General features: G+C 44.3%; 1 protein-coding gene across 13 annotated transcripts in view; it reads left to right on the forward strand.

Annotated features, from left to right (window-relative positions):
• ST3GAL5 (ST3 beta-galactoside alpha-2,3-sialyltransferase 5) overlaps window positions 1–24,378 on the forward strand; it is a 66,498-nt gene that overhangs the window by 31,614 nt on the left and 10,506 nt on the right. For 4 of the 13 annotated variants that reach the window (XM_055107719.2, XM_034953484.3, XM_034953489.3 and 1 more), the window contains exons 2-3: window positions 10,539–10,662; window positions 12,733–12,844. In XM_055107719.2, the coding sequence (XP_054963694.1) occupies window positions 10,541–10,662; window positions 12,733–12,844 (234 nt within the window). In that variant the 5' untranslated portion in view covers window positions 10,539–10,540. Of the gene's footprint in view, window positions 1–3,540; window positions 3,728–3,771; window positions 4,933–10,538; window positions 10,663–12,732; window positions 12,845–21,020; window positions 21,162–22,317; window positions 22,684–24,378 lie in introns of those variants that run through there. The other 9 variants (XM_034953490.3, XM_034953493.3, XM_055107720.2 and 6 more) reach the window with 8 other exon arrangements.

A 24,378-nucleotide genomic window follows, 5' to 3' on the forward strand; every position in this document is an offset into this window, starting at 1 on the left:
TCTTCCAGTGGTTGTTTTTTTTTGTTTGTTTTTTTGTTTTCTCCTGATGCTCCAGCTCAGGTCCCTCCTGGGGCCTCAGGCCTGGTTCTCAGCTGTTTGTGGGATTTACCGACCTGGCAGCCCACAGGTGTTTGGGACTCCGCAAGGCCAAGCTGAACTTAGTGTCTCCATGGCATTTTCTCCTCTTCATGGCCTCTCTCTACAGAGGGCTCCTCTTTCCTCCCTGTGACCTGAGTCATCCTCTCCCTTGACTCTCGCCTCATCTGATCCATCCCAGGTCCTGTCCGTGCTGAGCCTGTGGTGCCCAGAGCGCTGTGGTAGCCCCTCAGTAGCCTCCCTCCTCCCTTGTCCCCACTGCTGCCCCGTGATTTTCTCCACGTTTCATGTCCCCTTCCTGAATAAAATCCTCCAGGGCCCTTCATCATCCATGATCTTTTTGACCTTTACCTTAATCTACCTTGACCTTGCTAACCCAACTTGACTCCTGATTTGCTGAGGGAGTTCCCAGGATGAAGAGAGTAGGCCCGGGCAGAGCTGAGCAAAGCCATGGTCTCAGCCCAGAGCTCGGGAACTTGAATTACTCTCACGGTGGTCCCATCTCCAGGCGAGGGGGCCAGCCTTTAACATGTCAGTCATTCAGTGTCTGGGGATGGAAGGCAGATGTGCAGAGAAGGGGACACCCGTGTTCTAGTAGCAGCCAACATTCAGTGGCCACAGCAGGGCCACAACGCTGCACCCCCCAGCCCCACCTTGAGGCAGGACTTGCTTGGCCCCTTCATTCTGTCTGCCCACAGCACACCATGTCTTGCCTCCTCTCGGCCGCCCCGTGCCGCTGCTGTAGTTGTAGCTGTTGCATGTTGTCGCTAGGCGGCTTTAACCTGCATGCATCCCAACACTGTCTTCTTGGCCGAGGTAAGGCTTCCTGCCTTGTCTTCTGTTCTCCTTTGCCAAGTGGAATTCTTCCTCTCAAACACAAAACTCCAACGGTGACTTGAATGGCTGTTTTCTCCCTTCCCCACGGATGGTAGGTCCCTGTCTAGGTGCACAGGTACCAGGTGCACAGAAGGTAGGTACCAGTCTAGGTGCACGGGAGAGGGCAGTTCATTTGTTCTGCGCAGTGGGTGGCTTGGGGCCTACTTCAGTCAGACCTGCTGCAGAAGTTCCAGCCGGCCCCGTGCACGTTCCCAAGTACCTCCTGGACATTTTTTTTTTTTTTTTTTGAGATGGAGCTTTTCTCTCTGTTGCCCAGGCTGCAGTGCAGTGGCACAATCTCGGCTCACTGCAACCTCCACCTCCTGGGTTCAAGCGATTCTTCTGCCTCAGCCTCCCAAGTAGCTGGGATTACAAGCGTGCGCCACCATGCCCAGCAATTTTTGTATTTTTAGTAGAGATGGGGTTTCACCATGTTGGCCAGGCTGATCTCGAACTCCTGACCTCAGGTGATCCGCCTGCCTCGCCTCCTGGACAGTTTCATGTGGTAATTTATCATCTCAAATTCATCCTCTCCCCTCAAGGACAACAATTGACTTCCATTCCTATTTCTTTCTCTGATTGGGACCAAGGTTTGTCCCTGTTCTGCTTCTGTTCATCACCAGTCTTGCTTTTGTTTGTCTTCTGTTCATCACCAGTCTTGCTTTTGTTCTGGCTCAGAGACCTCTGTCCCCATTCCTTCCCTGTCCCCCTCACCAGGGTAGGCCTTGGGCTCCCCTCCTGCCTGGACACCACAGTAGGGAGGGCCCAGGATCCTGCCTTGTCGCCCACCCAGCATGCAGCAGACTAGGCTTGTCTCCTGCTGTGCTGGGAAGTCCTTCTGCTCTTGGAATCCTCCCACCCCACAGAGTGTGCTCTGCTGGCCATATTAGCCTATAAGCTGCACCTGCTTGCCTTCCCACACAGTCCACTGCAGCTATGTTGGTTTATTCTCTGCTTTCCCAACTTCAGATTTTTGTTTATAACCGTCTGTGCCCTGGTGTGACTTCACTATTTTAGAAAGCAGCCCCCTCCCAACATTACAAATACCCTCCTCTTGTTCCAGGTCCTCCCCATTCTGACCACCCTGCTGCTGGAAAAGTATGGGTGTGGAGGTGCGTAGATGTGGGCTGGAGTTCTCAGCTCTGTGTCTACCCATGTGTGTCCTCTGGCAGGTTAAATGCAGATAGCAATCCAGTGATATAAGTTTTTTTAGGATGTAGTGAGATCATATGTCGGCTTATCCCTCTCAATAAATATCAGTGCCTTATTCATGCACCAGTAATTATCTGTATAGTTAATTTGGCAATTCATCATGTACTGCTTTATGGCATTTATTCTACTCTTACATTAAATGGTTAATTCTTAATTTTGAAGAAGTTAAATGTCTTACAAATTGACTGAAAGCCCAAATTTGCCCTTATATTTCTTCATTAGGGCCTTAAGAATTATTGAAAATACAGAAATAAGTTCTAGTGTTTGATAGCATAGTAGGGTGCCTATAGTAAACAGTAATTTGTTGTGTAATTCAAAGTAACTAGAAGAGAAGATTTGAAATATTCCCATCATAAAGAAATAATAAATGAGCCTCGGCAGCATAGTGAGACCTCATCTCTACTAAAAATTAAAAAAATTAGCTGGGTATGGTGGTGCACACCTATAGTTCCAGCTACTTGGAGGGCTAAGGTGGGAAAATTGCTTGAGCCGGGAGGTCAAGGCTGCGGTGAGCCATGATTGCACCACTGCACTCTAGCCTGGGCAAAAGAGTAAGACCTTGTCTCAAAAAAAAAAAAAAAAAAAGATAAATGGTTGAGGTGATGGATATCCTAATTACCCTGATTTGATCATTGTATAATTGTATGCATGTATCCAAATATCACATGTATTCCATAAACATGTAGGATTCCAGCACTTTGGGCGGCCGAGGCGGGTGGATCACCTGAGGTCAGGAGTTTGAGACCATGGTGAAACCCTGTCTCTACTGAAAATACAAAAATTAGCTGGGCATGGTGGCGGGCACCTGTAATCCCAGCTACTTGGGAGGTTTAGGCAAGAGAATCGCTTGAACCCAGGAGGCAGAGGTTGCAGTGAGCCAAGATGGTGCCATTGCACTTCAGCCCGGGCAACAAGAGTGAAACTCCGTCTCAAAAAAAAAAAAAAAGTGTACGATTATTTATCATTTTAAAAAGCACACAAAAAAGAATTATGTCTTCATATGGCCTCTTTAAGAAGAATCTGTTACATTTTAATATGTGGGTAGAAAAATATAATTTTGAAAGGCCTTTTCTGCATAAAGGTGGTTGCCATGATGCGGAGGCTGTTCCTGGCAGCCTGAGTGAGAAGAGTATCAAATTGTTAAGCCCTGGGGATCCTAACTCTTAGGAGATGAAAAAGGAGAACGAGGAGGGAGCCACAGGACAGAAGAAGACAGGCCAGCCTTGTGATGGCCTGCCAACAAAAGCCTTGGAGGAAGGCCTATAACCACCATCGCCTCCGAAACCCTCATAAGAAACTGCATATTTATTCAGTAAACAGATATGGATGCCCTTTATATGCCTCTTCCCTTCCTAGGCACTGTGAAGACAGTGGTGTGCAAAGCAGAGACCCCTGCTTGCATGGAATCTGCATTCTAGTGGGGGAGACAAGACAAACGTGTAATTCAAAAGTAAAAAACTTATGAAGAATCACATGTCTCATGATTAGTGTTATAAAGAAAAAAGAAAGCATGCATACAGGAATATCCACATAAACAATTTTGGTAAGTAGGGCATGTCTGTAGTTTTATTATTCTAACCCAAGCATTCACATTATGTAAGTTAATTGAATTAAGGAGAGGGTCTCGTTTGCTTAACTGAACGGAGGCTGTGTGTGCGTGTGTGTGTGCGCTCACCATTGGCTGGGTGGCTTCAGTGTGGGGAGCTATTTGTGACACCCTGTGTCTCTAGCTGAAGCTGCAGTGCCAGAACAGATCAGGTGAGAAAGTGTGAGCCTTCTGAAGGGAGGGGCCTCTGTCATCCTTTGTCCGTCAGGATTCACTCACCATCTCTTTGGAAGCCCAGTGAGGCTTCCACAGAAAGGGAGCAACCCAGTTCCTGCCCCCTGAGGCAAACTGGACTTGCTGAGTGCTGACATCCTTTATTTTGCACCTCCATAAATCTGTTTTTTTCCAGTTCAGCAAACATGTGGTCCTTTCTTAGTGAAGTTCCTCATGATTTGTTTCTGCTTTTTAAGCCTAAATGCTTAATTTTGGGGATATTTTTGTCCCATACTAAAGAGATGATTAAGGGATCCTAAAAATATTTTATTTGGGTGATTTTCAAATGTCTTTTCATAGCTTAAATTTCAATCGTAGCTTAAGGATTTCCTCCCTAAGTGAAAATAGTTTCAGTTTTTCAGGAATAGAACTGGTAATGTATGGAATTCAGGTAGTAAAAAAAAAAAAAAGGAATGCAAAAAGAAATAAACTCACTCACAATTGCACCACCAGGCCATGCATGGTGGCTCACACCCATAACCCCAACACTTTGGGAGGTGAGGCGGGAGGATCGCTTGAGGCCAGGAGTTTGGGACCAGCCTGGGCAACAGAGAGAGACCCCATCTCTACAAATAAACAGATAGCTGGGTGCAATGGCACATGCCTATAGTTCCAGCTACTGAGAAGACCAAAGTGGGAGTATCGCTTGAGCCCAGGAGTTTGAAGGTGCAGTGAGTTATGATCACACCACTGCACTGTTGCCTTGGCAACAGAGCAAGACCCTATCTCTAAAAAAACAAAGACAAAACAATTGTACTAACTGTTGATGACAGGTGTACTTTCTTCCAGATGCCTCTACGCCTATAATTACCTATGGCTACATGAACACTCTTCCCCTGCAGTCTGATCGTTTTTTGTTGGTTAAAAGTATAATTGCCGGCTGGGTGCGGTGGCTCACGCCTGTAATCCCAGCACTTCGGGAGGCCGAGGTGGGTAGATCACCTGAGGTCAGGAGTTTGAGACCAGCCTGGCCAACATGATGAAACCTTGTCTGTACTAAAAATACAAAAATTAGCCAGGTGTGGTGGCGCGTGCCTGTAGTCCCAGCTACTCGGGAGGCTGAGGCAGGAGAATTGCTTGAACCCGGGAGGCAGAGGTTGCAGTGAGCCAAGATCACGCCACTGCACTCCAGCCTGGGCGACAGAGTGAGACTCCATCTCAAAAAAAAAAAAAAAAAAAAAAGTTTAATTGCCAGTTGGGCATGATGGCTCACAACTGTAATCCCAGCACTTTGGGAGGCCAAGGCTGGTGGGTGGCTTGAGCCCAGGAGTTAGAGACCAGCCTGGGCAACATGGCAAAACCCCATCTATATAAAAAAAAAAATACAAAAATTAACTTGGCATGGTGGTGTGTGCCTGTAGTCCCAGCTACTCAGGAGGCTGAGGTGGGAAGATGGCCTGAGCCTACGAGGTTGAGGCCGCAGTGAGCTGTGATCACACCACTGTAGTCCAGCCAGGGTGACAGAGCAAGATCCCATCTCAAACCAGAAAACAAAAGTATAATTGCTATTGAAATTTATGACACAGTTATTCTAGCAATTAACAAAGCATGCCCCTGATTCAATGTTCATGTAATCCAACCTTCAACTGCCACCTTTTCACCGAACAGAAAATCGCAAACAAAAGAAATGAGTGAAAACAGTCCAGATGGTGTCAAGGTGATCATGACTTTCAGCTGATAAGCCCTGGCTTCTCCAAGGGATCATGGAGAGGCCACTCTGCCGTTTGTCTGTTGTTCCCAGCTTGGCCCTTCTCTTGTGATGTTGAGGGACGTGGAATCCACATGGTCCCTTGTAAATCAGAAGAAGTAATGCCTGCTGAGCTGAAGTAGAGGGATTTGATGAAACTTCTTGGGAAGTCAAACTCTTATACTGTGGAGGCTAAAGCAACGCCATCTTGGATGCTAATCTGCCATGTTGACTTCTGACTAACCCCAGTCCCAGGAAGGCTTCTAAGGTTTCTACTTTCATATACTTACTGTAAATCTTGCCCTTAGGTCAAAACAGTCTTGTCGTTATACCATAAGTCCTGCCCTTCGGCAAATTCTTGCATTTTCCTGAGGGTTGGATGTCAATGTCCTATACATTCCTTCAGTATGATATTTAAGACCTGGGTGTATACACCCTCAGTCTGGGGAGTAATAGCATGGGCAACCATTATCCTGTCTCGCCGCCACCCAGGACATGGCTTCTGTTCGTAAGTCCCCATCACATGTTTCTTTCTGAGAAACTGGATTCATCAGCCTCTTCCTTGGCCTTTGGGGGTGGGTTTGCATATGCCTGCCCACCACAGAGCACATACCTTTAATAGATATATCCCAGGAGGTAACTACATGTGTAGATACATAGATTTTTATAAAACTGCCTTTTTCTTATATTTTTCAGTGTCAATAAATGTTAAGTACTGAGTACTTTAAGCTAGTGCTTCTCAAACTTTAATGTGCATATGAATGTCCCAGGATCTCATTAAAATGCTGAGTCAGCAAGACTGGGGCGGGCCTGAGACTCTGCATTTCTAACCCACTTCCAGGTTACACTGATGCTGTCAGTCAGAGACCCTGCTGTGTAGCAAGATCTTAAGGACTGTAGAGTATTCATGTAGTTTGTGCTGTAATTTACCAACAAATTTCCTGCTGTTGGACATTTTTGATATTTCATTTATTATTATTTTTTTGTAGAGGCAGGGTCTCACTGTGTTGCCCAGGCTGGTCTCAAACTCCTGGCCTCAAGTGATCATCCCATCCCAGTCTCCCAAAGGTGTGAGCTACCACACCCAGCCATTTTAGATGTTTCAATAGAGTTTATGCTTTATTCTTGCCGTTATAATTTCTGTTAACATTCAGTTTTAGTTTTACTCTTAATCAGTATTGAGAAAATGCTTTTCTTGGAAGTTTATCTTGTTTGATGACAGGCTACAGACATGTAATGCACATTTCATTCCATTCGAGATGTTTCTTAAGGGGCTGCTGTGTGCCAATCTCTGTCCTAGGTGTTAGGGATACAAAGGTGAACAGAGTTCTGGCTCTGCAGCTCATTCCTCCAGGAGTCTGCAAAAGAAAATTCAGTTCATTGTGGTAAACAGAGATAGGGACGTGCCCAGGGATGGGTGTGGTGGTGAAAAATGACCTCAGAGATAAGGAAAGAGATGCTTGAGCTGGGTTTAAGGATGAAAAGTAGCTCAGCAGGCAGATTATTGGGTGGGATTCCAGATTGTGAGCACATCCTGTGCAAAGGCACTGAAGTAACAATTTGGCACATCCAGGTTTCTAACAGTACTTCTTTGTGCAGTGTGATAGACAGGTTTGTCACATGGAGTCACAGAATCTGAAATACGCTGGGAACCAGTAGGCAGATATGTATTTTTGAAAGACGGCTTTGAGGCGATAAAATTGAGATCAGGGCATTCGAGGTAAGTGACTTCTATTAAAGGCATGCAGTGAACAGGAAAAATTCAGGAGGTATTATTGGCAGGCCCTGGGGATTGACTGGGGTTGAGAATGAAAGTCTGGTTGACCTGCAGGTTTTCATCTTATGGCTGAACAGATGGTTCAGATACCAAAGAATGAAAGGAATAGAAGAAAATGCCAGGTTCCATTTAGGAATGTTGCTTGAGGTGAAGATAGCAAACAAGTCATTAGGTATACAGGTCTGGGCTTAGGTGAGAGGTCCACATTAGAGAGATGGATTTGGTCTTCAGGGAGCCATTGTCACCCCTAGTCAGAAGCTTGTACTTGTCGCAAAGTTACTGGAAGTGCCACAGCATCTGCTGCCTAAAAACCCAAGAATCCGAATGCACACGACTGCTGCAGGAGTCACATGTAGACACCTTCCCTTGCCTGCTACTACTGCTATCCAAAGCTTCACCAAGTCAGGGGAAAAGAAAGATTGCCTCCCAGTCTTTCACCAGCACATCCTAGGATCACAACTTTACGAGAAGCCAGCTGGTAAGAGAGAGTTCGGAAAATATTTACAGGCTTATAGTCTGACGGGCAGAGTAGAACAAGAGCCGGAGCACTGTCTGGCTCAGCAACAGAGCACCTGGAGGCGGAGGCCCTGGAGTCTTTCTCATACTCTTGCCACAGTCATCTTTGTTCTCTGGAGGTCCACTTTGGTGTGAACTGAGTATCATTCCGGTCATCTCAGAAGTTTCCATTTTAAATATGCACAGGCTACAGGTAGCCTGCTGATTCCCACCACTTGGCTGACTGTACATGAAGTAACCACAGAATTGTGGTATTTGAAAACCTTCCAGGATCTCAGTTGTTCTAACTTCTCATTTAATAATTCAGCAAAGGTTTATTAATAAGGCCCTCAACACTTATTGAAACTATTTGATAGAATTATACATAATGATAAAAACTCTTGCTACACAGAATTAGAATTAAACAGATGCTTGAAGGCAGCATGTTCGTTAAGAGTCATCACCACTCCCTAATCTCAAGTACCCAGGGACACAAACACTGCGGAAGGCCGCAGGGTCCTCTGCCTAGGAAAACCAGGCAGACTTGTTTATCTGCTGACCTTCCCTCCACTATTGTCCTGTGACCCTGCCAAATCCCCCTCTGCGAGAAACACCCAAGAATGATCAATAAAAAAAAAAAAAAAAAAAAAAATTAAGGAGTTAAGGAAGAGATTGTTTACAGTAGCAGAAAAAAAAACTTGAATGCCTGTTCAGTTTAAGATAAATAGATTTTTTTCAAAGAAGATGGCAAAACCCTAACGGGAAAAATGAAGTGAAAAATGAATGAGATATAACTTCTTCCATCCAACTAAAAACTATAGTGAAGACATTATTTCTTAAATTAATATATGCATTTATTATAATAGTAACTAGTGCCTATATTAGTTAAGATATAATTTTGCCTTTAATTAACCATTCCTTAAACAAGACAGAAGCTTATTCCTCTATCATAGACCAGTCCAGAAGTAGAGTGGCAGCTCTCTGCCCTATGGGGTTGTCCCAGGAGCCCCAGCTCCTTCTCTTGTTGTTCCACCATCCTTGAGTAATGTCCTCTCTGTGTGGTCCAGAGTGGCAGATCATGGTCCATATTTCAGTCAGGAGGCAGAGGGGATACAGGAGAAGCCAGAGTATGCCAAGGGAAGCACCTTGAGAATTGCACAGGATGCTTCTGCTCATATCCCATTGGCTAAAACTTAGTCTTAAGTCCTAGCTCCAAGGGAGACTGGGAAATGTAGTCTTCATTCTGGGAGGTACTATGCCCCACTAAAAATCCAGAGCTCTATTAAGTTGAGTTAGGGGAAAGTGAATATGGGGGAGACGGACCAATCCCTACTACAGTACTATTGGAATATTATTTAGAACTTGAAAATTGCTAATAAAATTATTTCAAAAGAATAAATAGGCAGGCACACAACATATTTTTTAAGAAAAGTGTTTTTAAATTGCCATATTCTCTCTTTTTTCTTTTTTTTGATGTAACACTTCTGCTTTTAATGTAACTTTCTTTTTAAACTTTTTTATTATATAAATTTTAACCATACACAGAAGTGGGGAGAATTGTGTAGTTAGCCCTAGACCCATCTCCCAGTTTTAGTAAATTATCAGCTTAAAGTTAGTTTTATCTATTCTCCCTGGCCCTCCACTTATCCCCTTCCTGAGTTCTTGAAGCAGATCTCATTTTTGCTATTTGATCTGTAGATATTTCTGTATGTAGCTCTAAAAGGTAAAAGGTCCTTTTTTAAAAAAAATAAACTTTAACGTTTAGGATAATTGTATTCACATGCGATTGTAAAACATAATCTAGAGAGATTTTGTGTATGCTTTACTCATTTTCCCCCATGATAGCATCCTGCAAAACTATAGTACCATATCACAGCTGGAATCTGACATGGATACAGTCAAGATGTAGAACATCTCCATCCTCACAAGAGTCCTTCGTGTTGCCCTTTTATAGCCACATCTACCTATCTACCTCCCCTTCCACAACCCCTGACACTCACTAGTCTGTTCTCCATTTCTATAATTTTGTCATTTTAAGAATGTTAAAAATCAGCCGGGTGCAGTGGCTCATGCCTGTAATCCCAGCACTTTGGGAGGCCGAGGCAGGTGAATCACGAGGTCAGGAGTTCGACACCAGCCTGACTAACAGGGTGAAACCCTGTCTCTACTAAAAATACAAAAATTAGCCTGGCATGGTGGCATGCGCCTGTAATCCCAGCTACTCAGGAGGCTAAGGCAGGACAGTCACTCGAACCCAGGAGGCAGAGGTTGCAGTGAGCTGAGATCGTGCCACTGCACTCCAGCCTGGGCAACAGAGCAAGACTCCGTCTCAGAAAAAAAAAAAAAAAAAAAGAATGTTGAGAATCATACAGTATGTAACATTTTGGTATCAGCTCAGCATAGTTCCCTCTAGATTCACCCACTTTGTTGCATGTAACAACAGTTCATTCTTCTTTATTGCCAGTTACTATTCCATGGTATGGATGCAACATATAAAGGCTCTTTGAAAACCATAATCCATCCTCCTAACTCTCTCCTCTCTTTTTCCCCACTGCCCTCTTTGCCTCTCTTCACAGCAATGCCAAGTGAGTACACCTATGTGAAACTGAGAAGTGACTGCTCGAGGCCTTCCCTGCAATGGTACACCCGAGCTCAAAGCAAGATGAGAAGGCCCAGCTTGTTATTAAAAGACATCCTCAAGTAAGTACCGCCCCTGGGACTGTAGATCCCCCTGCTTTGGGTCAACTGTGTAGAACTAGGAGAAAAATTCAGTGAGAGCCCTCAAGATGGCTAATGTTGGAGAGGCATGCTTGGTCAAAGGATGCCTCAGACATTCAAAGGCACGTCTGAGTAAAGACTGAGTGCACAGCCGGAGTGGGCCTGTACAGCTGGCTGTATTTGGTAAGTGCACAGTGCCCAGTAGCTGCTCAGGCTCTCTACCTTGGCCTGGATGCCTGGGAGAGCAGCTCTCACCGTGCACTGCTCTTCATGCCCTTATTTAACAAAAGAGGGCTTTTCCCTTAGCTATTGTAAGTTAATCTAAAATATGGTTAATTAAATTTCCCTGAAGGCCCTTGAATACTGTTAAATATCGAATACTAAAAATGATGACAGGTGTTTGAGCCAGGTCACCCTTATATCCTAATAAGTGATAGAATTAATCAAGGAGGAACTTGGCAGGTGTCTTTTTTTACATATATACCAGTCAAACCCAGTTGAAAATTGCCCTTTTTTCATGTCTAAACATAGAAATCCAACCTTGCAATCTAGTCTTCTGTCTCACTTTACTGACTTAGGAAGTGTAGGGGAAAAGGAAATTTATAAGAATAAGGCTTATGTTACATTCAGCCTCCCTTGAGTCACCAACCAATATTTATTGAGGCCCACCACGTTCATGACGTCATGCTGGGCGCCAGCCACAAGGCAGCAGGGGAGATAGACCTGCGCCCTGTGCTGCTTAGGCTGTGGGTGAGGTGGACTCGCTCCAGGAATTAAGGCACAGTCTGATATGTGCTACAGACACTGGGCTTGCCTTCACACCCTTTTCTTTTCTTTTTTTTTTTAAATCAAAATAAGGGAAGTGTATGCACTGAATGTAACACCTTTTCTGGGGCTGAAGAGAAGAATAGGTAATATTAGGTTTTCAAGATTGAAAATTCAAAAGGTATTAAAGAGTCTCAGGGAAACACCTTCTCATCCCTGCTCCCCATTTACCCTCCATATTTAAAGATAACCAGTGTCACCGGTTTCTTGTGTATATGAGAAATATTTTGTGTGTGTGTGCTCTGCCATGCCCCCTGCCCAAACCCACTTTTACACAAATTGATAGCATCCTGTTCACTTATCATTATACATAATCCCAACTTGTCCAAGTTGTCATGGGAAGCCTGTTTTAAATGAGAATTTTAAAGTTTTTAAAACACTCCCAGCAACACTTCATTGTATTCTCATCCTCAAATATTAAGAAATATTTTGCATCTATTATGTATAATATATTATGCTAGATGCTTTTTTTGAAAAAAAACCGCCCCTTTATTTAGAAAATGGATTACTTTCTCTTTATTTCTTACATTTGTTTTTTCAAGAACAGAATTGTTTAAAGCAGTGGTTCTTAAATTTTGGTTGAAACTTTTTAGCTTGCGGTTTGTGTCACTGGAGAACTTAGTAAAAATGAGATTTCTAAAACTAAGACTAGACTCAGCTCTGTTCTCCAAGTCGTGTGTGTGTGTGTGTGTGTGTGTGTGTATTAAACTATATAATAGTGTGAATTTATCAGATCTTTAAAAATATTTTTTAGGTCATCTTAAGGGTAACTAATGGTCCCGTCTCATTTCCCAGTCGGCCTCACTTCCGGGTAGAATTCTTTAGACGTACTGTGAATAAACTGTTTCTTTTCTTTTCTTTTTTTTTTTTTTTTAAGGACTGACAGAATTTTAAAGTCACAAAAGATTGAAGCCGAGATTCTATAGTTCAAGTCTATTACTTGATTTTAAGTTCAATAATTGACATTGTGATTCAGATTTTGTTACAGTGCTCTTGCAAAAAAAGTTTTTTCTGTGTTTGCTTATAACAAAGACAGTCATAAATGACTAGTTTATCTTGTCAGGAAAATAGGAAATGGCCCCTTCCTTTCACCCCAATGTCAACTTAAAGATTGTAGTTTTATGCTGCATAGCAGGCAGACTCATTTAGGATTCCGTTTTCAGTTTCACATTGCATCTCATGATTCTCACATGACTACATCATAATACCTAATTGATTTTTTTCCAGATGTACATTGCTTGTGTTTGGAGTGTGGATCCTTTATATCCTCAAGTTAAATTATACTACTGAAGAATGTGACATGAAAAAAATGCATTATGTGGACCCTGACCGTGTAAAGGTTAGATATCCCATTGGTGTGGTTTAAATGAAAACATTGCCAAGCATATGCTCAAACTATAATATCATTAGTCTACTGTGTGACAAATATATATTAATAAAAGTTTGAACTCAGAGGGGAAAGCACTTAATCTCAGCACTCCAAAACCAAAGACAACCTTCTTCTAAAAACCCACCACTAACTACTCCACAGTATCCTTCTCCCATTTACTGCAGCTGGGGTGTGGGATGAGGTGGGCTCAACCCAACAGGCTCTAGGGCTCCTCTCCTGGAATTAATTTGCCCTGATGCTATAAAGTAAACAACAAAGAAATTCTTTCTTTTTTCTTTTCTCCCTTTTTTTTTTTTTGAGTCAGGGTCTCGCTCTGCACCCAGGGTTGAGTGCAGTGGCAAGAACACGGCCACCTCAGCCTTCTGAGTAGCTGGGACCACAGGTGTGCACCACCATGCCTGACTAATTTTTTAATTTTTTGTGGAGATGGGGTCTTGCCATGTTGCCCAGGCTGATCTTGAACTCCTAGGCTCAAGCTATCCTCCCGCCTTGGCCTCCCAAAGGTCGGGGATTACAGACATGAGCCACCATGCCTGGCCAGAAATTCTCTTAGTATCATCTGTCCTTCCTGTGTTTTATTTTTAATTTTAATGAATTCACATTGCATTGCAAGATTTTTCTTTCAGCTTACATTTATGTTTCCAAATCAAGTGACATATCAAATGCTTATGTCACTGATTATTTTAGTGGCTGGATCATCTGATAACATTTAGCCCAGGATGGAGGAAGAGATGATTTTAAATAAAGTAGCATGAGAGGGATTATAACTGACATGTATGGATGCTTTATATATATTATCTCCTTTAGTCATTGTGACTGGGAGATATCCCAGTATCATCTCCATCTTACAGATGATGGCTTGAAAGGTTGAGCTGCTCACCCAAGTTCACGTCTAGTTTAGCTAGTTTATAATGTGGTTTAGTGCTCCCGTGTGCCAGGAACTGTTCTAAAAGTGTATTAGCAATATTAGCTCATTTAACTTTCATCACATTCCTGGGGATGTAGGTGCTACAATCATCCCCATCTCACAGGCAGGGAAACTGAGGAGCAGGGAGATTTAGTAACCTGCCCAGGGTCACCTGCGGCAGTACGTGGTGAAGCCCGGCTTGAATTCAGTGGTGTGGTTTCAGAGTCTGAGCTCCTGACCACTCTGCTCTCTGCCTGGTTAGGGAGTGTCCACAGAGAAGCCCAAAGTTAAAAGCAGCATGGTGCAGAGAGGAAAGAGCTTAAATGTTTTACCCAATTCAAATCTAACTGCCACTTAGTAATGGTGAAACCCTAGGCAGGTGACTTGATTGTTTTGAGTCCCAGTTTTCTCAACTGTGAAATGTAGAAGTTGAGTAAGAGAATATATACAAAATTCCTTTCTTGATCCTAATTTTTATTCATACGTTTCTACTTTAATTTGTACATCCTTTGAAGTGCCTCCAATTTTTTTTGTGGTACAGACAGGTATAAACAAATAAATGAAGAGCTCAGTTAGCAAAGGCACAACTTGGCTCCTGCAAAACTATTGAGTCTCAGGGTCTTGCTGGTCGCAGGGCCAGCCTTCCCAGCATAGGTGTCCTCAGGTGTCTGCTGGCTCATGTCATTTCATTAGCATTAACACATCTGCTTTGGTCGAGTAGGATGTGTCCAGTACCCTCTGCTCAGGTTTCCCTTTCTTCCTGGACTGTCTGGCCTTGCAGACATACCTCCCCCAGTCCTTTGCAATTCCACGGCGCTTCACAGCTCTCTTGGATAAAGGTTTTAGACACCCTGTCTCTGTTTTTGTCTTCTGAGAAAGTCTTTAAATGATGGCACTTGGTATGGCTTACTGATGGACTGGGAACTCTTCCCTTTGTTTCTCTGCTGCCCTTCTCCGCTTTCTCTTTGCATCCTCTTTTTCCTGTCCATTACCATCTGACCAACTGTAAAGTGATTGTTCTAAAGTCTGGGTCAGCTGAGGAGAGAGGTGCGCTCTCCTGTACAAGGGCCAAGAATACTATTCCACAAGCACAGGGTGGAGAAGGTGTGTTTTAGTAATACCTGGGGGAAATCAACTTAGTAGTTTTCCTGTCCAGCCAGGCACATCTGTGTCAACCTGTGCCCCGGCTGCCTGTGATCATTTTGAACTTAAGCCACGTGGTCTGCTTGTCTCTGCAGTGGTCAGTCAAGTGCTCTGGTTGTTAGGCTGTTACTTGTTAAGGCTCCCCTAAGGAATCCTAGTGATTTCTAAGAATGACCAGAGGAGAAACTCAAGATCACCTCCCTGAGGAATCATGGAAGGAATAGGAACATCTGTGTAGCCTTAAGGAGAGAAGACCTGGTGCAGGGCACATGGCAGTCAGTGTCAATGAGCCAGAGGTTCAGACCGCAGAAGGATGGGCCTGCCCAAGTGGCCTTAATGGCAGAGCTGTGTATCGGGATGGCAGCCAAGCTCAAAGGAGAAAGGTTTGACGGTCCCAGGCATCCAAAGATGGGATAAACAGACCACCTCGGTGGTGACTCTCTGGGCATCTTTAAGAAAGTCAGGGGTCTGACCGGGTGTGATGGCGCACACCTGTAATCCCAGCACCTTGGGAGGCTGAGGTGGGTGGATCATGAGGTCAGGAGTTCGAGACCAGCTTGGCCAACATGGTGAAACCCCGTCTCTACTAAAAATACAGAAATTAGCTGGGCGTGGTGGCAGGCACCTGTAATCCCAGCTACTCGGGAGGCTGAGGCAGGAGAATCACTTGAACCCAAGACAGGGAGGTTGCAGTGAGCCAAGACTGTGCCATTGCACTCCAGCCTGGGCGACAAGAGTGAAACTCTGTCTCAAAAAAAAGCCAGGGGTCCTGTAGGTAGAATTCAGACATTAGACAGGGAGGGGCTCAGGGGCCTTTCTGATCCCTTCCAGGTCTGAGATTCTGTGGTTCTCAGCAATTTGCCAGTGCCTGACTGGAAGATGGAGGCTGGTTTCGTAACCTGGGGCTTTCAAAGTTCTGAATTCTGGGTGGAGTTGTCTCAAACGGTAGGCTCTCAAAGAACACCTGCATGCAGCCTAACCAGTCCCCAACTCAGTGACTTTCAGACTGAACCTCACTGCTACTTCCAAGCTCCTCTGAAGCTTGCCACATTCCATCGGTATTATCCTAATTCATACGAGCCTCTCATCCTGCCATCTAAAGTATAAGTTACTTGAGAGTAGGGACTGTGTCTGTAAAAATACATAGTACGTGGCATTCTAAGGAAAGGTGTAGTGAGCGAGGGCTGCCCTTTAGAGTCACCTGCTCTTCCTGTTTCCCTGGTTGTGTGTCTTCTCACCTGCCTTCCTGCATCCAGCCATGCCCCACTGTGGCCGGAGTAGTCGTATTCTACAATTTGAATCTAATATATTGCTTCCCTCCTTAAAACTCTTTGGTGCCTCTCCTTTACCTTCAGGAAAATACCCAGACTCCTTAGTCTGGCCCAGAAGACCGTTCATGACTTGGTTCCTACTGATCTCTCCAGTCTTTTTGTGCCACCTCCATTGTCCCAGCTCTGTGAATTTTAGGCACATTCAACCCCTCACAGGTCCTTGGGTAAACCTCTTCTCTTCTTTCCTTTTCTCTTTTTTTTTTTTTTTTTTTGAGACGGAGTCTCACTCTGTCTCCCAGGCTGGTGTGCAGTGGCATGATCTCAGCTCACTGCAACCTCTACCTCCTGGGTTCAAGTGATTCTCCTGTCTCAGCCTCCCGAGTAGCTGGGATTACAGGCACGTGCCACCACACCCAGCTAATTTTTGTATTTTTAATGGAGATGGGGTTTTGTCATGTTGGCCAGGCTGGTCTTGAACCCCTGACCTCGGGTGATCCACCCGCCTCAACCTCCCAAAGTGCTAGGATGACAGGCATGAGCCACTGAGCCCACCTTCTTTTCTTTTCAGCAGGGCCTCACGCTGTCACCCAGGCTGAAGTGCAGTGGCCCGATCATTGCTCACTGCAGCCTCAACTTCCCAGGCTCAAGCAATCCTCCCACCTCAGCCTCCTGAGTAGCTGGGACTATAGCATGCACCACCATACGTGCCTAATTTTTTTTTTTTTTTTTTTTTTTTTTTTGGTAGAGGCAGGGTCTTACCGTGTTTCCCAGGCTAGTCGCAAACTCCTGGACTCAAGTGACTCAAGTGATCCTCCTGCCTCAGCCTCCCAAAGTGCTGGGATTATAGACATGAGCCACCATGCCCTGCCCTCAAAACATTTTTATTGAGATATAATTAACACACCACATAGTTCACCCATTTAAAGCATACAGTACAGCCAGGCATGGTGGCTCCTGTCTATAATCCCAGCTTTTTGGGAGGCCGAGGCAGGAAGGATCATTTGAGGCCAGGAGTTTGAGACCAGCCTGGGCAACATACCAAGACATCATCTCTATTAAAAATAAAAACATTAGCCTTGTGTGGTGTCTCACAACTGTAGTCTTAGCTACTCCAGAGACTAAGGCAGAAGGATCACTTGCACCCAGGAGTTTGAGATTACAGTGAGCTATAATCATGCCACTGCACTCCAGCCCATACAACAGAACAGAACAAGACACTGAGAAAAAAAAAAGGGATACAGTGCAGTGATTTTGTGCAATACACTGTGGTTTTAGTGATTTACAGAACTGTGCAACCATCACCATGATCTAAGTTTAGAAGGTTTTTAGTATCCCAAAAAGAAACTCCATATCCATTCATAGTCACTCCCTACTTCCCCCTCCCCACAAATCCTAGGCAACCAGTAATCTACTTTCTGTCTGTATAGATTTGCCTATTATGGACATTTCATGTTATTCATTTCATGGTCTCCTGTGACTGGATTCTTTCACTTAGGATAATGTTTTGAAGGTACACCCATGTTGTAGCATGTATCGGTACTTCATTATTATTTCTGGATAATACCTCATTGTATGGATATACCTCATTTTGTTTATCCATTCATCAGTTAGTGGACGTTTGGGTTGTGTCCACTTTTGGCTATTATGAATAATGCTGCTGTGAATATGTGTATGTAAGTATTTGTGTACCTGTTTTCAGTTCTTTTATGTATATACTAGAAATATAGTTGCTGGGTCATGTGGTAACTATGTTTTGCTTTTTGAGGAACTGCCAAGCTGTTTTCCAAAATGGTTGCATTATTTTACATTCTTGTAAGCAAGGTACCAGAGTTTCAGTTTCTCCGCATCTTTATCAACATTTGTTATTATCTTTCCTTTTTTACTACTGTCATCCTGATAGATGTTAAGTGATATCTCATTGTGGTTTTGATTTGCTGATAGCTAATGATGCTGAGCATCTTTCCCATGTGCTCTCATTAACCGTATGTGTGTTTTCTTTGGAGGAATGCCCATTCAGATCCTTTGCCCATTTTTAATTGGGCTATTTGACTTTTTATTCTTAAATTGTAAGAGTTCTTTCTGTGTTCTGGATACCAGTACCCTATATCTGGTATGTGATTTCCAAGTATTTTCTCCACTCTCTAAGTTGTCTTTTCACTTTCTTGATGGTATCATTTTTAGCACAAAAGTCTTTAATTCTGATGAAACCCAATTTACCTATTTTTCCTTTGGTCATTTATGCTTTTGGTGTCATATCTAAGAAACTATTGTTTAGTCCCAAGTTTTCTTCTAGTATGTTTATAACATACTACCTCTTACATTTAGGTCTTTGATTCATTTTGCATTAATTTTTGTATATGGTATATTAGTCCATTTTCACTACTGATAAAGACATACCTAAGACTGGGCAATTTACAGAAGAAAGAGGTTTAATTGTAGTTACAACTCCACATGGCAGGGGAAGCCTCACAATCATGGCAGAAGGCAAGGAGGAGCAAGTCACGTCTTACATGAATGGCAGCAGGCAAAAGAGAGAAACTGTGCAGGGAAACTCCCATTTTTAAAACCATCAGATCTCATGAGACCCATTCACTACCACAAGAACGGCACAGGAAAGACCTGCCCCCATGATTCAGTCATCTACCACTGGGTCCTTCCCACAACATATGGGAATTATGGGAGCTACCAGATGAGATTTGGGTGGGGACAAAGAGTCAAACCATATCAGTGTGAGGTCAGGGTCCAAGGTCATCCTTTTGCATGTTGTTCTCCAGTTGTCCCAGGACCATTTGTTGAAAAGAACTTTCCTCTATTTGCTGCATTCTTTCTTTCTTTGCTGCCTAGAGCCTTTCCCTGCTCTTCGCCCTTCTATTACTCGTATTTTAAGTCAAGTCTCAGCTCAGCGGTTACCCCTTCTAAGAGGCTATCCCTGATCGTCCCTCTGTGTGTGTGAGAGAGCCCCCTCATGCTTTAATCCTGATGTTTATCATTGTAGGATTTCAGCTGTTCATCTTCCCCACTTGTTTTCCAGGCCAGGTCTTGGGAGACAGGGGCTGTGTGCTTAACATCTTACATTACTTAATATGCACTTATATATATTCAACTTCAGGGGGAAGGGGAGATAGTACTTGAATCACAGTGTAATCTTCCATTACCTGTGAACTCTAGATTGTACAGAAAATCTGGTTATAACTTGTAATTCTTTGAGTACATCAGTAATGCACCTTAGGTTTAATGTGAGGAACAGGACTGATAGTTCTCTTCAACCTAAACATCCACTGGTAGACAGGGAAAAGCCCAGCACCCGCTCCCTGCCCCTTCTCCCTGAACCATGGAATGTAAGTCCTTTCATTAGGCTACTGGGCCAATATTTAGACCTAAGCTCATGGCTGGACCAATAGTAGCCTTCATAGATGCCAATGCCCTTCCTTGATGGGCTTCAGTGAGGACTCCTGACCAATCACTGACGAGGGGGGTGGGAGGACTTCTGATGGGGGAGTTGGCCTCCCTGGTCCTACACCTGCCTGGAGAAGGAGCCAAAGCCACTTAAGCAAAACTGAGCAGCAGCCCACAGTGTCCATCTACCTTGTCACCCCAGTGCTGAGCGATGTCTAAAAGGTTACTTTTTTCAATTATTTAAAAAAACACCGAAAATTCAAGTAATACGGAAATAAGTAAAGGAGAAAGTCCCCTGTAATTTTTCATAGAGAAAGAGGAAGGAATGGGGGGCAGCTGTGTAAGTCAAACATGTTTGTAAAACTCCGTGAGTTTGAAACTAGTAAAATAGAAAGTGAAAGCCTGCTATAATTATGGTGGAATTGAGGGTGTCTTATTGTGTTACTAGAGAATTTTTTAAAGTAGGTTTTTAACATTTTGACCTTGTTAAAATGCTCCACTTTTCAAAACAGTCCTGACAGGATATCCTGCTTCCTTCCACGCAGAAGAGGTGGTTTGTGCAGAAGAGCAGGCCTCAGAATGCTTTGCACATGAGAGGAATGGCAAGAGTTGCCTATCACTGAGGATTTGGGGAGGAGGGATCACAGGATATGGGACTGAAAATGAGACAGGGCCAGATAGCAAAAGGCCTTGAATGCTACACTAAGCACGAAGCAGCTCCTTAATTTGTGCATCACTGAAGCAAGAATAGAGTGGAGGACATGGCCCGTGTGGTCCTCATGTTCTGAGTGGCTATGACATGGAGTTCTGTGTGAGCTCTCCATGAAGAAAATCCCGTCTCCAGGTAGTCAGTGGAGATTTGATCCTTACCACAAGAGCACGTGGACAAATTTGAATTATCGTGGATGTATATGGGCAGAAGAAGGTCTCAGAGCCATAAGGGTGGGGCCCTGTTAGCTCTGTTGGTTCCACTCAGCAACCCACAGTGTGAGTGGGACCCTGCCAGCCCTGCTAGACGTGAGCATTGTCTGGTGACACTGGCCCCCGCCTTCATTACTGCAGCAAAGGAAGTGTGGCTATGGCAGTTGTGGGTTTTGTATTTTCTATTTAAATATGTCCCTTAATGTGCCAGTTGTTAAAAAGACTACCAGTGGGCTCTGAAGGGATGCCTGGACACTTTGAAAGTGTGGTTCAGATGTGAAATTGCACTTAAAAGATGTTTTAAGAGAGACGAGGGCACGTTGATGTCAGTTTCGGTTTGGGCTGTGTAGTAGCAGCATTTTGAACTTGGCCCTCTCTCCTTTCTGAGAGCTAAAAACCTTATCTCCCTGCGGATGGCATTGCGTGCAGTTAATTATGGCCAGATGGACTCAGCCGCTTCTTCATCGTCTTCTCTCGGACTCTGCAGACCTACACCGTGCCTTTAAAGGAAGCAGGGCCCTCCCTGCTGAAGCATTCAGTGAGCCCAGGCACCAGCACCTTCAAACCGAGTCTTTTCTCTCCTTAGTGCTGCTCCCCGCTTTCCAGGCCTTCCTGGGATATCTTAGAGGTAAGAAAACTGATGCCTCAACCTAGGGAGAAATGCTTTAACAAAGACGACGCTGCTAGTTAAATCAATCTAGAACTGAGTCCAGCCTCCAGATCTCCTGATTATTTTTTTTTCTAACAGTTGATGGGATGAAATCTACATAAGATTTAATCCTTTGGAGCCCATTGTTTGATGAGTATTAAAAACTTATGCAGCCACGCCTCTGTCACCACAATCCCGCTTTAGCACATTCCCATGGCCCAAGCGAGTTCCCCAGAGCCCCTCTGCAGTCAGTCCCCACCCTCAACCCCACCCCAGGCTGCCACCAACTGGTTGAGTTTATAGTGTAGTGTTATTTCCATGACTTGGTTATTTAAATTTTTTTCTGCTTCTAACTGGGTAAGAGTTATAACTTAAATGTGAGTAAAATATGCCAATAACTTGACCCTCAGTTACTGTCCTTGTGTGATATCATACAAGTCTCCACACATGCCAGGTACTGGGCAAAATGCTTAGGGCATCAGAGCAACCTGCGAAGAAGCGACCAGCACCAGAGTTTACAGGTGTGGGAAATGAAAGTTCCACAAGGTCACTGATGCCCCCAGATCACGCGATCCATGGCAGAATTGAGCTCCTTCCCACATCTCATTAATGCCAGACACGAGTTTTCTTTCACTCTGAATGCTCTGCCCTGTTCCGGATTTTTAAAAAATAATAAGTGCAGTAGAACATTGCCTTTTACTAAGAATTATGCCACTTACTTGTATTTCTGAGAAGGGTTGTCCTTAAAATTTCAGAGTGGAAATGAAAGTGGGGATTTTGCTGAGGAAAATTACTTTGATTGTTTTTAATACCTTTCTGTGAATTTCACATGATGTTTTTATGGCACACTGCCACAGCATTAACAATTGGCACTACCAGATGTCTACTTTGTCTTAATCGTGGGCAACCTGCAAGCGCAGCCTGGAAGATGTTAAAAACTGAAACCTTTATTTTTGTCCCTGGATATAAGATGAACGGGAGTTCTTGTATTTTACGAGAGAGTCACCAGCTCCTGGCTTCCAGTGAGCCTCATCTGGATGAATGCCACCCAGGCCCCAGCTGACGCCTCCGAGGCCTTCCTGGGAGCTCTGGAGTCCTCACGGCCTAGTCACACTGCTTCCTCTCTTCATTGCAGCTCCTGAAGGTGGGGCGCTCCCCTTGAGGCATTTTCTTCTGAGCTGTGAGCTACGGGCAAGCAGTGGAGGGGGAAGAGAGCAGCTGAAGCAGATGCCGGTTCAACTTATTTAAAGATGTGGGACAAGCTCTGAGGAAGCCCCCAAGACAATGATGTCTGGTTGTGCACCATTGAAGCAAGAACAGAAACCATCCCAGAGTGGAGGACATGGCCCATGTGGTCCTCCTGTTCTGAGTGGCTGTGAGATGGAGTTCCGTGTGAGCTCTCTACAGAAAAAGCCCTGTCTCCAGGCAGTCAGTGGAGATTTGTTAAACGAGTTGAAACAGAAGAGGACAAGGAATTGCTGTGGCTTTAGACATTGCCAAGGCATGTAGAAACTCACTCAGGATTTACTACTGCATCCATTGTGACTTAGGCGCAGGAGGGGTCACAGTCAGAAGGTGACTACTGAGAAATGTGCCCTACCCACAGTCTAGAAAATTAAGTTTGGGCTGGGCGCAGTGGCTCACATCTGTAATCCCAGAACTTTGGAAGGTGGAGGCAGGTGGATCACTAGGTCAGGAGTTTGAGACCAGCCTGACCAACATGGTGAAACCCCGTCTGTACTGAAAATACAAAAAGTAGCCGGGTGTGTCAGTGCACGCCTGTAATCCCAGCTACTCAGGAACCTGAGGCAGGAGAATGGCTTGAAACTGGGAGGCAGAGGTTGCAGTGAGCCGAAATTGCGCCACTGCACTCCAGCCTGGGTGACAGAGCGAGACTCTGTCTCAAAAAAAAAAAGAAAAAAAAAGAAGAAAATTAAGTTTGAAACCTGAAATTAACCTCTTGGTGAGAATGGAAATGGAATGAAATTTCACTCCTTTCCAGATGCAGCTTCTGAAGAGGAGACCTGGCAGCCTGGCGAGCATCCAGCTCGCTCACGCACCTCTTTCTAGTCCCGTGGCCATCAGTGAGCTTCTCCGGGTCCCTCTTGCCACTTCTCAGATGTTCCTTTCTGTCCTAGGAGATTTGTAAAACCAGATACTTGGGATATGATTCTCTAGTGGAGAGTTAGGCCTTTAGGTCTCTAAAAATTGCCATTCATGACCTTCGGGCCTAGGGTTTCGAGATGAATGTGCAGTGTGTGTGGCCGCTCTGTGTGTCCCGCTTCCACCAGCTTGGCATTAAGCACCCGGAGCATCGCCTGCTGGGCAGGCCTGGCCAGGGGTGTGCCCCTCCATTCGGGGGCTCAGGGTCAAGGCAGATTCCTGGCTTGGCTTTCCTGCTGATTTCCTCATGAAGATGCCAATTCGTATTTAAACATTTGTTATCAATGGTGGTGTTTGTGTGCTGATTTCTATAGGTAGAGGCTGTTGTTTTAGGAGCCAGGTTTGCTGGGCCAGCTCAGACCTCTTACAAAGTGAAGATACTAATGATCATCTTGCAAGGTGCCATAGTGTCGTGAGGGTGAACTGAGGCAGTGGCTATGCATGGTGTCTGCAGCAGCGTTTCTGAGGCTCCAAGAATATCAGTTCCTTTTTCAGAAATGGGGCCAGATTCTTGGGATGTAGACAGTGTTCTCTTCACGGATGCTAACAACTTATCAAAGCTATAATATATTAAGTATCTCTGTTATAATAGGATAGATGCATTCCTAAAAAAATGTGTTAAGCAAAAATCAGAAAATAAAAATAACAAGCCTTGAGGAAAAGCATAGTTGGGATGAACATTTAAACCTATACCCCAGTAATAATCCTCATAATGATACTGACAAAGTTGAAAAGATATGTTAAATTCCTAATAAATATCCCAGTAAATATAGGATTACACACACACACACACACACACACACACACTTCTGCCTGTGAGAAGGTAGTGAATAGGAGGAGTAATGCAGGTCCAATTCCAAGGCTGCTAAATATGGAGACAAGGAAAAAAAGGCACAAAGATAGGAAGAACTACCTGACAGGGGTTCTGAGTCAGCATTTGTCCAGCTGAGCCAAGAGGAAGACTGGGGTGAATGGACACGCATACCATATTCCTCCAAGGTTGCGTTTTTGTTTTTGTTTTTGTTTTTTGGGG

Source organism: Pan paniscus, chromosome 12 (genome assembly GCF_029289425.2).
Source record: "Pan paniscus chromosome 12, NHGRI_mPanPan1-v2.0_pri, whole genome shotgun sequence".
NCBI lineage: Eukaryota > Metazoa > Chordata > Mammalia > Primates > Hominidae > Pan > Pan paniscus.